The following is a 14011-nucleotide window of genomic DNA, read 5'->3' as shown; positions in this document are numbered from 1 at the left end:
TATTTGTTAATCATTCGTTCTCTAAGACGCACGTGTGTGACGGCATTCAGGTAAGATCGGTTTCTTGTTCTGGACGTCCCCAGTGTCTCCCTCCCTCTAAGTGGTGTTGGATCTTGAGTCACCGTCACGTCTCACTCACCGTAAAAAGAGGAGCGTGCCTGCTCCTGTTGCAGTAGGTCACGGACGGGTTACGGCCCAGAGGGCGTATCAGTGGCACAGCCGGTTAAATGGCGCCCAGTACCCTATTCACTTTGTAGTGCACTACCCCTTCGCCAAAAGTGAAGCAAATGTAGTGCGTTAAATGTCAAATAGTGTGTGATAGGAGATGCATGCCGAGCTTTAGCTCAGGCCAGACTTATTATACGTGTGCCCCTTGGGGTGGTCGGGAGGGACCGATAGCTAACCTCGGTGGTACGTGTAATCCGTTTACAGACAGTGATGTCACATCCTGGAATGGATTAGTATCTAACCGTAATATGCCCTCCCCCTTTTCGGTTTGGCTTGCGGCTGTGCCGGGACGGAGACTACTTGGCATGGGGAATGGCATTCATAGTCCTTTCTGGTTGTTCCACTTGACTAGAGATTTGACATCAGGAGGTTGAGGTGGCGTTTAGCTCGGCTAACCACTGTGTTGCACTTCAAAGGCAACACGGGGGAAAAGGGAACAGAACCGCACCTGTCCGTCTTCCTAACGTCTGTGAATATGGTGCAGTATCTGTCGTGCGTCTCGACGAATCCGTTCAGAATGGGTGGGTCATCGAAATATCTTTCAGCCTCACAATGGATCATTTACTTCAGCCTTGTCTTAAATACATCCCATTATCCCAGGTTGCACCTAAATTCCAAAAAGTTGAGTTCTGTTATAGTTTTGAATTCCCGAAACCTTCCGCTGACTTTCATTTTTAGGCGTGGCGCTTTAGGGTGTCTTGTTGTTGCAGCAGTCACTGTATTAATGATATTCACCTGTTCCTCTCATTCCTGCCGTGCGTGTGAATCATTCACAATATTCTGTTGATGTCAAAGTGAGCCGTAGCACCTTGGTGTCACACAAAGCCATTTTTACTGTTTGCTTTTTAACCCCTTGTCAAAATATCACGTCGCCCAGAGGAGCCATAAAATCTCTGTCAAATATTAATACATTCTACATTACGTTGGCCCTTATCACTATGCAAATATATGTATAACGGAGTCTGTCCCAAACCTGTCAGAAGGCCGTTGCAGAGGCTTTTGGAAAACAGTAGTTACTCAGTGGAACCAAAATGTTTTCTAACATCAGTAATTTTCATCAAATGGGGACCATCCGTGCTTTCCCAGAAAGTAAAAAAAAAATAAACAGTGGTGCCTCTGCAGCCTCTGTAAATGCTGTTTTTAAAAATGTGAACATGCACACTGAAAAACACTGGAGATGGCCAAAAGGCTTGTGCGTGTAACCCACACACACACATTCTGGAAACGAAGCCCCGCGACATCGTTCAGTGTGTAGCCATCGCTGCCTTGTTCTGTTTATACCATCAGTAATCACACATGTGGAAAAACCTCCACCTCAAGGATGTTTAAATAGACATTCCTTGTTTCTAATGAATGATGCCGGCGCTACCTTCTAGCCATCGAATTACATAACCAGACAGTCACCGAGTCTGGCCAATGCACTTTCTGTCTGAGGGCTCTGAGCGCCACATTCTCCTCCGTAGATGTCTCAAAACGATAAGTCATCCCAAGGGTTTGTGTTGATTTTGGATTTTTTAAAAACCTGTGAGGAGGTCCAGTGAAAGCAGACAATTTGTTGCTGGTTTGGACACACGTTTTCTCGAATGCCTTCTGCTTGGCTTTGCTTGTTTACAGCGGGTCGGATCACTTGGGCGTTGTTACATGTCCGACACGGCAAGAATACAAAAGGCACTGACTTGGTTGTGTCAGTATTGGTATTGGTTGTGACAGTATTGGTATTGGTTGTGACACTTGGTATTGGTTGTGACAGTATTGGTATTGGTTGTGACAGTATTGGTATTGGTTGTGACAATATTGGTATTGGTTGTGACAATATTGGTATTGGTTGTGTCAGTATTGGTATTGGTTGTGACAGTATTGGTATTGGTTGTCACGGTATTGGTTGTGACAGTATTGGTATTGGTTGTGACAGTATTGGTATTGGTTGTCACAGTATTGGTATTGGTTGTGACAGTATTGGTATTGGTTGTGTCAGTATTGTTGTTGGTTGTGACAGTATTGGTATTGGTTGTGACAGTATTGGTGTTGGTTGTGACAGTATTGGTGTTGGTTGTGACAGTATTGGTGTTGGTTGTGACAGTATTGGTGTTGGTTGTGACAGTATTGGTGTTGGTTGTGACAGTATTGGTGTTGGTTGTGACAGTATTGTTATTGGTTGTGACAGTATTGGTGTTGGTTGTGACAGTATTGGTGTTGGTTGTGACAGTATTGGTGTTGGTTGTGACAGTATTGGTGTTGGTTGTGACAGTATTGGTGTTGGTTGTGACAGTATTGGTGTTGGTTGTGACAGTATTGGTGTTGGTTGTGACAGTATTGGTGTTGGTTGTGACAGTATTGGTATTGGTTGTGACAGTATTGGTCTCTTCAGCTGACATGCTAACATGCACCTCCTTGCCGTTGGCATCTGAGAAGGAGTGTGGAGAAACATAAGCTACTGGTACCGAAGATACTAACATGGTGGCAGTTTGAAAATCAATGTACCTAAATTAGATGTCTCTGGTAATACAAATATGATATTTTGTTAGTGCACTTATTCCTGTGTGGTAACATAACTAAATGTGAAGTGTTAAACGTTTTGATTTTCTTCAGTGTTTAGTTTTAAACATTTGGGCATTTCCTGTTAACCAAGTTGGGAAAATGTTTTTTGCGAAAACTAAAAAGGCGATCGTCAGGTTGGTGGTTGTACACATTTTGTAAAGTCATCGGAATTACCTTGTGATAATCAGATAAACGATAAGCTTGGCTTCAATTTAATCTCTTATTTGATATGACTAATTATTTGGGCTTGGCTCACCAGACTCGTGTACACACGCACGTACACACACACACACACACACACACACACACACCAAGCTGCGCTATCTATCACTGTCAACACTGATGTTTATGGCTGAGCTGTCAGGTCACCTCTGTGGGTTAGCAGCAGAGACCTTTAGTTCCAGTACATTCTGGAACAGACAGTACTCAGTGTATTGGCGGATCAGGGCCCCCGTTCGCAAACGGAAAGAGGCCAAGCTTCTGCATTTTTCTCTGGATTCCTTTGGAAATTCCTCTGTCTTCCTGCTGATTTTAAAATTCCAGCTTCAGTGCCCTCCTGCTGACATTGAAAGGGCTTGTGCACCAGGCAGCATTTTAAATACACGTACACGTTTAAGATTAATATTTAAAAAGATACTGTGACAGTAGTTTTTATGAATTATCTAGATTTTGTTGAACTGAAAAATACTCAATTGCTGCATACCGACAGGTTACGCTGTCTCTTGAGAGAATGGCACTGGCAGAAGCCATATCTTACACACGCGCACACACACACACACACACACACACACACACACAAAGGAAAGAACGTGTGATCGCAGCTTACTGGTCACCATGGCAGCCAGCCATTGCTCCCCAAGTGCCTTCTTAGGAGCTGAATACTGCTGACGTGTGAACACACACACACACACACACACACACTCATCGCTTGGGGTCAGCTCCAGAGCTTTGGGGACTGTGAGTGCTGCCTACTCTCGGTGGCCTGCTGTGACCACCTGTCTGTCTGCTGTCCTAACACATGCCTCTCCCTCTCATTTTCCTTCATTACTTCTCTCACTATGTTTTGTTCTCTCTCTCCCTCTGCCCCCCCCCGTCCCCGCCCTCCCAGCAGCCATCTCTCACCTGCCCAGTGCAGACCTGACCTGAATAGGTAAGTATACTGGCATGACACCTGAGTATTATTTCCCCACTATGATTACTGGTGACCAGCATGGTGGTTGTTTCGCTGACAGTTACGTATCAACCTTTGTCTGGTACATATTGTGTTTCTCGGTAACATCCTGTCTATATACTTAGCCCTTTTATTCCCTCTCCATCGCTTTGCCGCTCCTCTCCCCCGTCTCTCTTCCTCTCAGCCCGTCTCTCTTCCTCTCCGTCCGGTCTCTCTTCCTCTCCGTCCGGTTTCTCTTCCTCTCCGTCCGGTCTCTCTTCCTCTCCGTCCGGTCTCTCTTCCTCTCCGTCCGGTCTCTCTTCCTCTCCGTCCGGTCTCTCTTCCTCTCCGTCCGGTCTCTCTTCCTCTCTCTCCAGTCTCTCTTCCTCTCCGTCCGTCCGGTCTCTCTTCCTCTCTCTCCAGTCTCTCTTCCTCTCCGTCTGGTCTCTCTTCCTCTCCGTCTGGTCTCTCTTCCTCTCCGTCCGGTCTCTCTTCCTCTCCGTCCGGTCTCTCTTCCTCTCCGTCTGGTCTCTCTTCCTCTCCGTCTGGTCTCTCTTCCTCTCCGTCTGGTCTCTCTTCCTCTCCGTCTGGTCTCTCTTCCTCTCCGTCCGGTCTCTCTCTCACCTTCTGTCTTTCCGTTCGTAGTGTCCTGGAGAAGACCATCAGGTCAGCTGTGGAGCAGCACCTCTTTGACGTTCGCATGTGTGAAAACAGCGAAGGTTTAACCGGAGACTCCGAGTCGATCCGGTGCCGTTCATCGCCCCCGGTAAACACGACGGCTCGGCAGAGACGCCGGTACCAGAGGGAGCAGGAAGAAGCTCAGAGACAACTGGACAGAAGCGGTTGTGGACATAAAACAAACACTTCCAAAGGGTATTGGTCTCTCTTCATTGACATAGGCTCTGCCTGTACACTTTGCCCAAGTTACAAACCCCAGGAAACAGTATATGATGAGTGAAAAGTGACCACCTGTGTACAAGATGTAGGAAATGTAAGCTTCCATTATAATTCAACCATATTGGATGAACCACCCAAATACTGTTGGATCAGGGGGGACTTGTGACCCGATGTGCTGTTCTAGTAGCTCTAACTCTTCCAGTGGCTCCAGCTCCAGAGGCTATGTCCACGAGGGTTGTAATGGGGTCGTGGGCTCGTAGCACTACAGTCCCAAGCTAATCCTTGTTGATGGAGTCTAGAGGAGCAGTGGATTAGAGGGTCACACTGGTGTCTCACCATCCGTTCACAGTAAACAGAATTAGCTCCAACGCTAAACAACGTGTTAGCATGGGAAAAAAGGTATAAGTAATAGAAGCCATTAAGGTGACCCCATTCCCCAGGAAGCTACCACTCACACCTCCCTATCGTGTGGCGAAAGACAGCGAGTGAAAGAGGCAGAGAGACGAGTTTCTGACCCCCCCCTCTCTTTCATCTTCGTCCGAAAAGCAGATCGTCGTCCCTGAGGGAAGGAGACGTCAACAAGGAGAACATACCAGCGAGTGGCGGTTTCAGCGGAGCTAGCCTCGATAGCCTTAGCATGTGTGAGGAAAGCGGGAGGGGGAGCTGCCAGGCCAGCCACCAAGGGCTCCGCCACAGAAGCCTGAGACCCTGGACGACTAGACACGGCACTGGCCCCCAGAGCCCCATGGTCACCCAGGTCGGGGGAAATCAGGATACGGTGGGTCTCTTTGTGTTTTCTCTCCTTTTCCCTGATTGCATCTATCTACACCTCGCCCCCCCTGTGAAGGAGTAGATCATGTCTGTTGTGTTTAAATCAGGTTTGTGATCAAATAAATTCCTCATCTGAGAGTTATTTCCACAGCTTGTTTACCAAATCTAGATCTGTTTATTGCCCCTGCAGCACACACTCGTCTTTTACTTTCATAGCAGCAGGTTTGAATGCAACCGTGGACCCTTCAGGTTATCTAGCACAGAACGGTGTGACCCGGACAAACGTCTCAAACCGAGGTTTGGTTAGCGCGGCTGTGGGTGTTTTTCATTTCACCGGTATGACGTTTGTCTCACGATGAACCCCTGGTCACTCTAAATGGCTTCCGCGAGTCATTCCTGAGTATTTGGCAGTGTTTCACAAGAACTGCTAAGTGGGGGCAGCAGCGGGATGGAGGCTGAGAGGGAACATTGGTATAAGCCTTGGTGCAGCATAGCTGCTAATAGCTGTGTTCACAATTAACCTTACATAGGCTACAGAGGCATGTGATAGACTAGTGCTACGCTAAATGCTAGCCAACCTCCCTCCCTGAAACACTATAAACTGCAAAGTGGCGAGTTAATGAGGTTGAATTAGCGTTTGCTTTCATCCTGTGACGCAGCAGTAATTTAGAAGAGAACACTTGGGCCTTGTTGTTGTGTAGCTGGGGTTTGTTGTTGATCAGGTTTTAAGAATGCAATGTTCTGAAGGGTGTTTTGCCCTGGAAATCAGGCCACAACAAACGTTCCTCAGGTTATGGATAGACACATGAAGAAGTAAATATACCAATGGGCACATTCTACGTTTACTGTTTGAATTGATTCATTAGTGTAGCCCTGTATAAGCAAGAGATTAGATGAATATCGTATGAACTACAATTTATCACGCAGGCCTACTGAACTAGACTACACAGTATTTTTATTCAAACTAATTTAGATACAGCCTTTGGTAGGTATCAAATGCAGCAGAAAATCCTTCGTCAGCAGTTTCCCACCAACAGGCTTAAGGTGTAATAATTGTAATAAGTACTGCCCATTGGCCCATCAACGACATGACCTTTAAAATCGGATCAAATACCGTTTGAGAAGTTCAAGGTCACTTAGACTTTTCAGTGGTGCCCAAATATCGTCTTAGATATGTAGACCTCCCGTCCGCACTGCTGCCACCGCTGAGTCCAGCCTCTTCTCCCCCCCGGTGAATTCTCAATTAAGAAGAACGTCTCAGGTAGGGGGTTCAAGTGTGAACGTCTCAGGTAGGGGGTTCAAGTGTGAACGTCTCAGGCGGGGGTTCAAGTGTGAACGTCACAGGCGGGGGTTCAAGTGTGAACGTCTCAGGTAGGGGGTTCAAGTGTGAACGTCTCAGGAAGGGGGTTCGAGTGTGAACGTCTCAGGTAGGGGGTTCGAGTGTGAACGTCTCAGGTAGTGGGTTCAAGTGTGAACGTCTCAGGAAGGGGGTTCAAGTGTGAACGTCTCAGGCGGGGGGTTCAAGTGTGAACGTCTCAGGCGGGGGGTTCAAGTGTGAACGTCTCAGGCGGGGGTTCAAGTGTGGTATCCCGAACGACAAGAACCAGCAGGAGGTTTTTGCAGTTTCGCATCAAAAAATAAAACGTGCAAACGGGGCCCGGGTTACAACATAGCCCGACCTTTACATGTACTCCCTGCGCCTTGTGTAAGAGCTCGTCTGACAGCTGACACTTTGACACGCATACTGTAATTGCGGCGTCTAACCGTCGCAGTGGGAACTAGGGTGCCTTCTGACTGGGAGGGCGGCGCGGCTGATGTAAAAGGAGGGTAGGTAGTCATGGTAACAAACCACCCGGGTTCAAATAGCATTTGGTTTCCTCTCAAACTCGTGTCATTGAACCTGCCTGGAGGGTTAGGAAGGTGTTCGGTGGGTGTGGTTTGATCGGTTCCAGTGCACCGGGGGCGAAACCCTGTCCGGTAGCTGGTGTGGGCGGGACTTACGGCTAACCTGGTGTGCAGTGCACTGCAGAACAGCAGATACGCGCGTGTTGAGTCTGTGAGTCTCCACCACCTGTTTGTACAACCAGCCGAGTGTGTTCTTCAAGTTTCCTGATTTTCCAGTTTTCTTTTAATACGTACATCACAACAAAGTAGATATGCGTTAGTGTCAGTCATGTGTTGATTATGTTTAATGGTCTCTAAAGATTTCTGTAGTAAATATTGATTACCAGGCACAATGCTTGATCAAAGCCTGACCAGATCAACGTTGCTACTGAAACAGTGTTGCCCTTTGATCCATTACCTGCATTAAATATATTAACATAATGTCCTCTGTCCTTTTTCCCCAAAGCTAAAGGAATGCGTCGGCATAGCAAGAGCACAGGGCAGAGCTTGGACTAACAACATGGATTCATTGGGTGATGGGTGAGCATTGTTCTATTTTTAGACCTCGCCTCTGTTTTTCGGTGGAGACAAGGTCATAATGCACAGCACGTTCACCTGTTCGTGTAGATATGAAGGTTTGTCAACAGAAGTAGCTTCTAGGTAGTCCTGTAGCACTATCACAGAAAGACTGTTATTTGTTGATAAGGCCCCTGACTTTTATTGGCGTAGAATTAGCTGTAGGAGTGTTCTGAAACCCGACGGTCCTGCTGACACAGAGAGTTGGGGGCAAGATATCATATCTAAACTGTACTCAGCATGCTTTGCTATGGGCTCGTGTGTGGAAAACAAAGATGTCCTTTGCTAGGGTTTGATCCTGACTGAAGACAAGGTGACCATGGTAACCAAGGTACCACGTATATGCCCTCCAACCCCCCCCCCTCCCCCAATATTTTACAGAAGTGACAGTCAAAGAAAGGACTCCAGTCTTCCTCTGACTGCTTCATGGGTGAGTTGGGTTTACAACTTCATGGGTGTGTTGGGTTTAACTACTTGTTTATAACCAATGAACACCTGTAGCAGATACTAGTTGGACCTCTTTACAATGTTGTGGTACTATCACCTTTTTGTTGGGATAAATGTTACAGCAATGAAATGTTCTGCTTTGGAAAAATGAACAGCTACACAACAAGGACTCATTATTATTGATACTATACAAAATTATATATATATTTGTTTAATTTTAATGGAAACATCACCCAAAAACAAAAGACTTATCCTACCCATTAGAAACACCGCCCAAACAACTGCTTCAGTGCAGCTCAAATCATTTCAGAGTGAAGCACTGTCAAAAACCCTCGGAAGCAGCTCTAGCTCTTCAGCATTTTGAGGTCATCATTGTTGCTACAGTGGGGTACATTTGAAAACAGCCAGTGTTGTCTACTTGTCCATCTGTTTTCTAATAGTCTGCTAATCTGTGACTACAGCAGAGAAACACACACACACAGTCCAGATGGTTCCACAGCCCAATTCTTCACATGGACCACCTCAGAACAATCTGTGCCCAAGGAGATGCCATCTGTGGCTGGTTACGACAGCACTGCCTTTTCGGGGTGTCTGGTTAGAGTACTGAATCTCTCTGCAGGTGGTTTCTGTCTGATCAGTGGCGGCGGCGGCATCAGCCACAAGAGCCCCCGGTGACATCAGAGCTTACTGCCGACAGGATGTTCAGTTAGCGTACTAAGTGGTGTTGTGTTCCTGATGCGTTAAGACACTTTGTGTCCTACTGGGCCCTGGACCAGAAGTGGTGCTCTTTTAAAGATGCCTTCCAAATCTTGGGCCCGTGGTTTTTGGGCTTGAGTGTAAGATTTAGGTTGAGATTTACCATTGAGGTTAGGGTTAAGCTTCATCGGTTGGGGATAGATTTTAGGGCTAGGTTAAGTTAAATGTTAGGCCAATGAGGTTAGGGCAAGGGTTAGGATTAGCAAATGTGGGATTTTTTTTAAGGGCAGTAATCTCATGCGTCCCCATTTCGATAGCTACGTAAAAGTGAATGTGTGCGCATTTGTAGGTAGGTAGGTAGGTATGTATGTATGTATTCCATAGCACAAGGACAGAGCCTCATTAGCCCAGTCAGTGCTAGCTACCACATTCACATCCCTGTCCTTCCAGTGTGGGTGAATGGAGGCAGTCTATTGGCTTAAGGGATTGAGGCCTTCAGCTCCCACGCATCAACTATTGGCCAGTTATACCAGTGCAGATCAGTGGGACCTGTCTTTGCATTGGTGTCAGCAGTAATGCCTAATGTCTTGTTGTGTATTGGTTAGTACCCCACTGGAAGTTTCTTGTTCGTATGAAAGCTTGGCCGGCATGTACTTTGCACATCATACCGCTGTATAAAAGTAATTAGAGGTTTTATTAAGGGTTATAGGTTCCCTGCATTTTGTATCAGAAAGCAGACTGGTACTCTTTGAAGTCTCCAATCGATATCTTGCGCTCTATTTGTTGATAAGGCCTACTTGCAGAAACGTCCAGAATGTCCTCGTTTTTTAAGACTGAGTATAGATGCTCTGACGGCCCACCGGAAGACCCACCTGTAGTTGTTTTATCCAGGCTAGGCAATTCTACAGGGGCCAATAAGAACCCCAGAGTGGCCCCACCCAGATCAAATATTTTATGGGCCTGTACGATCTCGGTTCCTGTACGGTATCGGTTCCTGTACGGTCTCGGTTCCTGTACTGTCTCGGTTCCTGTACTGTCTCGGTTCCTGTACTGTCTCGGTTCCTGTACTGTCTCGGTTCCTGTACTGTCTCGGCTCCCACTGAAAACCATGCGAAGCCCACATAGTTCAAATGTTTAACTGTTGACACACTGTATATTACATAAGATATATTCATCCCTTTTTTTGTGGTTTCACGCACATTGCATCTAGTTCAAGCACGCTACTCCGCTTAGAAAGGTGGTGAACTGGTAACTTCACACTAGCGTTTTTGTCATTTAACTGGTTAGGATTAAGTGCTCCGTTACAACATCCAATCTTTTTGAACATGTCAGATATCAAAGTGGCCTTTCGGCTACTAGCCCAACACTGTCACCGCTAGGCTATCTGCCACCTTGTCGACTGATTGGGCGATACACATTGTACTGTGTGTGCCCACGTCTGTTCCTGTTGGAGAAAATGCTCTCAATATGTCACTCCTCAGGATGTAAGGCCTAGTATTTGATAGCGAGGCACAAGTCAGACAGGAAGGTCAGGGACCTATCATATAGGTAATCCTTTACAATCAAAGCATTGTATTCCTGTAACTCAATGCCACTGCTTTTTAAATGGAAAAATCTTTCTTCAGGGCCAGAATGCTGATTAATCAGGATTAACTGCAGAACTTAATGTGATTATGGGCCATTAATTAAAAAGATGAAATAGTCATTTACCGCCAAGGTTTTTTGTAAGTGATACGTAGAAGGACTGGGAAAACAAGGTTTCAGCTGATTGAATAGATCCTTCAATCCATTTCAGTCATCTCCTAGCATATTATATTTATATTGGGAGAATGTAGTTTTTTGTGGTTGTATTTTTGCATATATTGTTTTATTGTATCTAAGAATATGAATGTTTGGTAGATACAATGTATTAAGGATTATGGTTGCTGGGCTCACCTGGCGAAAGAATATTGTTGAAATATACTGACAAACTGCTTTAGAGAATAGTTAATTAAAAAGCAAATACAAATATTAGCACACCAAGATTTTACTGTGTTATCTTACATGTAAGGAAATCAGCCAATGGAAAAAGTGGACCAGCACCTTTACATGTCACATTTAATATTTTTGCTCCCTGTGTACTGAGTTGAACCGATCGCCCTCGGACATGGAGGTGTCATGTAACCTTCCAAGGCCACTAGTGATGATGTAATGTTGGCAGCCATATTGTCATGGTGTTATGGAGATAATGCTGGTGGTTTGCGTGGGTTGCCGTGGTCAAGCTGATCTCAGTCTTCCAGGGTGCCTGGGACCTTGGATGAGAAACAAATAGGAATACTCCAGAATCTTGTCGCCTGATTTCCCTTGGTCATTGTTTGGGCGTGGATAAAAAAAACATTGAGAAAATGTTTTGAAACAGTCACCATGGCAGCGTGTCATTTTTTTTTTGTCAATCACAGGGTCATCACATGCTCATACGTGGTTTCTATTGTTAATCTATTTTTTTCTATTGTTGGCCCTAACGGCTTGGCAACGGCCCATCCATCAATCGCGAGACCCTAAATTAGTTTTGACTGATGGGGGGTCGATTGAGTAGTCGTCTTTCACAGTGAACTGTTTGATTTCTTGTGTTTGTGCTGTGCTGAGAAATGTGAGATTGTTTTCTATCTACAGTTTCTTTTGAGGTTATACTGTTGCAGACTGTGTGTGTGTCTGTTTGGAATTGGAGTCGCATATCACTTTCCCATCACAGTGACAGTAAATGGTCCTTTAGCAGGGGGTTGTCATCGTTGAAGTCCTCTGGTTGGGATCCGGTCGCAGGCAGCTGTGCATCTGGGACGTATTCCAGTTTATAGAACAAACTTGAGTCACATCAAAGATACTTCCCGGTAAACAGCTGAGAGCCTAAATGAGAAGTTTTGGGAAGTCAGTCCGCAATATCAAATTACACTACATTTGGATGGAAATCTGGTGTAAACCAGTGATGCCTCACAAATCCTCAAACCAATTCAATACCTATGTTGCGCAGAGCTCAAGGTGCTCACTGGATTTGTGATGTAGGTGCAACAGCGCTCGAGGATGTCCGTGATACTAATTAAAATGTATCACAGGGTATAGAGCAAACTTGTGGCAAAACCTCAATTTTCTGCAATGTTGCACACTAGAACACAGGACGACGAATTGGTCTGAAAACCGTGGCGGTAGCATCAACACACGTGGTGGGAGATCCTCAGAACGCAAGAAATGTCTCCAGAGCACCAGACAGGCGTGGCAACAGTGTCATTGGAAGTATAGCTGTTGGAGAATATCATTACACTCCCCTCTCCCCCAGTGGGCACACAGCTGTCACTAATCAGACACAGCACCGTCAGTGACACTGAGGCACTACCATTATAACAGAGGTGCTGTGTCTTGGATCGAGTGTTGCAGGCATTTACAAAGTCTGAGACATTAGGCCTCCCTTCAGAGAATAACACCCCCCCCCCCCGTCCCCCCTCCCACACATCCAAGTAGCACTGACTCATCCAAACTGTTGTGAGAGGCCCTGCCCACTGAGGGCTCAAAACAAAGCCTGAACAACAATTAACTGTTTGATATTTACGGGCAATGCCGTCAATTGCTGGCTTACAGATTGACCAAACTATGAAGGCATGAGTTATGTGATGATATCAAATCAACAGCACTGCAAAAATTGAAATATGCTATTGATCCTCGGTTGCTAAATAATCAGTTTGTGTAGTAAGCCTGCAAAACCAAAAACGTTAACTGGCGTATTGGGTGGAAATTTTTCGCCCTGGCTCTGCCAATTTGTGTGCATTTACTGGCATTGAATTCTCCAGTTTCGCTCAACGGAAGGCATTTTCTTTTGCAGACTGAATTCTAAATATATTGAAAGTACAAACACTACATTAGCCTATTTTTGTACATGTTTTAGTATAGCAGGCGATGTTGTGATCATCTCCAGTTCTGTGTAAATAAATCAATCCAGCATTTATATTACCTTCCTGCCTCCTGTTGAACCTTTGTCCTGAAGTCCCTATTTTACAGCTATAAAAAGTAACATGCTACAGTAATGTTTTGATCAGTGCTGTTAATTAGCAAACTAGACAGCCCCACTTTCAGTCCAATGTGGTCTCAGGGATATGCCTGTCACAGATTATATTATATTACATATTAACCTATGATATGTAACTTATGTAAGGATTTCAGTGTGCTATTAAAAGTTGATATATGATACAAAAATGTAGGATATGTGTTGAATTTAAGTTTAGGGTTACTGTTCGGTATCATAGTGATAGTAGGTTAAGTATTCAGTTATGGTTCAAAATTGATTAAAACTTGCAACCATTAGAGTCAAGGTCGGAGGTGTTTCCACCCAACCACCGTCGTCATGTAAAATATCTTCTGAATTCAGTTGTCCGAGATTCACGTAAAGCACCCTGTGTATTTCCCTGGGGCTAACTATGAGCCTCCTACAACTGGAAAGAAATGTTAGTCAGTTGCAATTTCTGCGTTCCAACGCTGTTGGTAGTATGTAAAAACAAGAAGTGACAGTGTCATGAAATAACACGCATAACGTGTTTGTATCATACACTTAACAAATAATAGAGAACAGTTAGATTTGTTATAAAACACTAACAAATCTAACAGATATATGTTGATTCATACAATTCAATTTCTCTGCCGCCGACCCCCCCCCCCCCCCTCACATTTTGCATACCTGTTGTGTGGGGAATTGACATATGCTATTGAACAGCGTGTAATGTTCGCTAAAAGGTACTTGCCCATGCTCACCCTGGGGCTGAGAAGATGGCGTGTGACCGCTATCCCCTGTAGCTTAGCGCT

The 14011-nt window shown here is 45.4% G+C and overlaps 1 protein-coding gene across 6 annotated transcripts in view; it reads left to right on the top strand.

Moving 5' to 3' along the window:
* fam13a (family with sequence similarity 13 member A) overlaps positions 1 to 14011 on the top strand; it is a 63536-nt gene that overhangs the window by 35739 nt on the left and 13786 nt on the right. For 4 of the 6 annotated variants that reach the window (XM_010888345.5, XM_010888343.5, XM_010888344.5 and 1 more), the window contains exons 10-14: positions 3875 to 3916; positions 4562 to 4789; positions 5360 to 5591; positions 7935 to 8008; positions 8426 to 8474. In XM_010888345.5, the coding sequence (XP_010886647.2) occupies positions 3875 to 3916; positions 4562 to 4789; positions 5360 to 5591; positions 7935 to 8008; positions 8426 to 8474 (625 nt within the window). The remainder of the gene's footprint in view (positions 1 to 3874; positions 3917 to 4561; positions 4790 to 5359; positions 5592 to 7934; positions 8009 to 8425; positions 8475 to 14011) is intronic. The other 2 variants (XM_010888342.5, XM_010888341.5) reach the window with 2 other exon arrangements.

Source organism: Esox lucius, chromosome 25 (genome assembly GCF_011004845.1).
Source record: "Esox lucius isolate fEsoLuc1 chromosome 25, fEsoLuc1.pri, whole genome shotgun sequence".
Classification (NCBI taxonomy): domain Eukaryota; kingdom Metazoa; phylum Chordata; class Actinopteri; order Esociformes; family Esocidae; genus Esox; species Esox lucius.
Note: the sequence above shows the minus strand (reverse complement) of the source record. Positions and strands in the feature narration are given on the sequence as shown.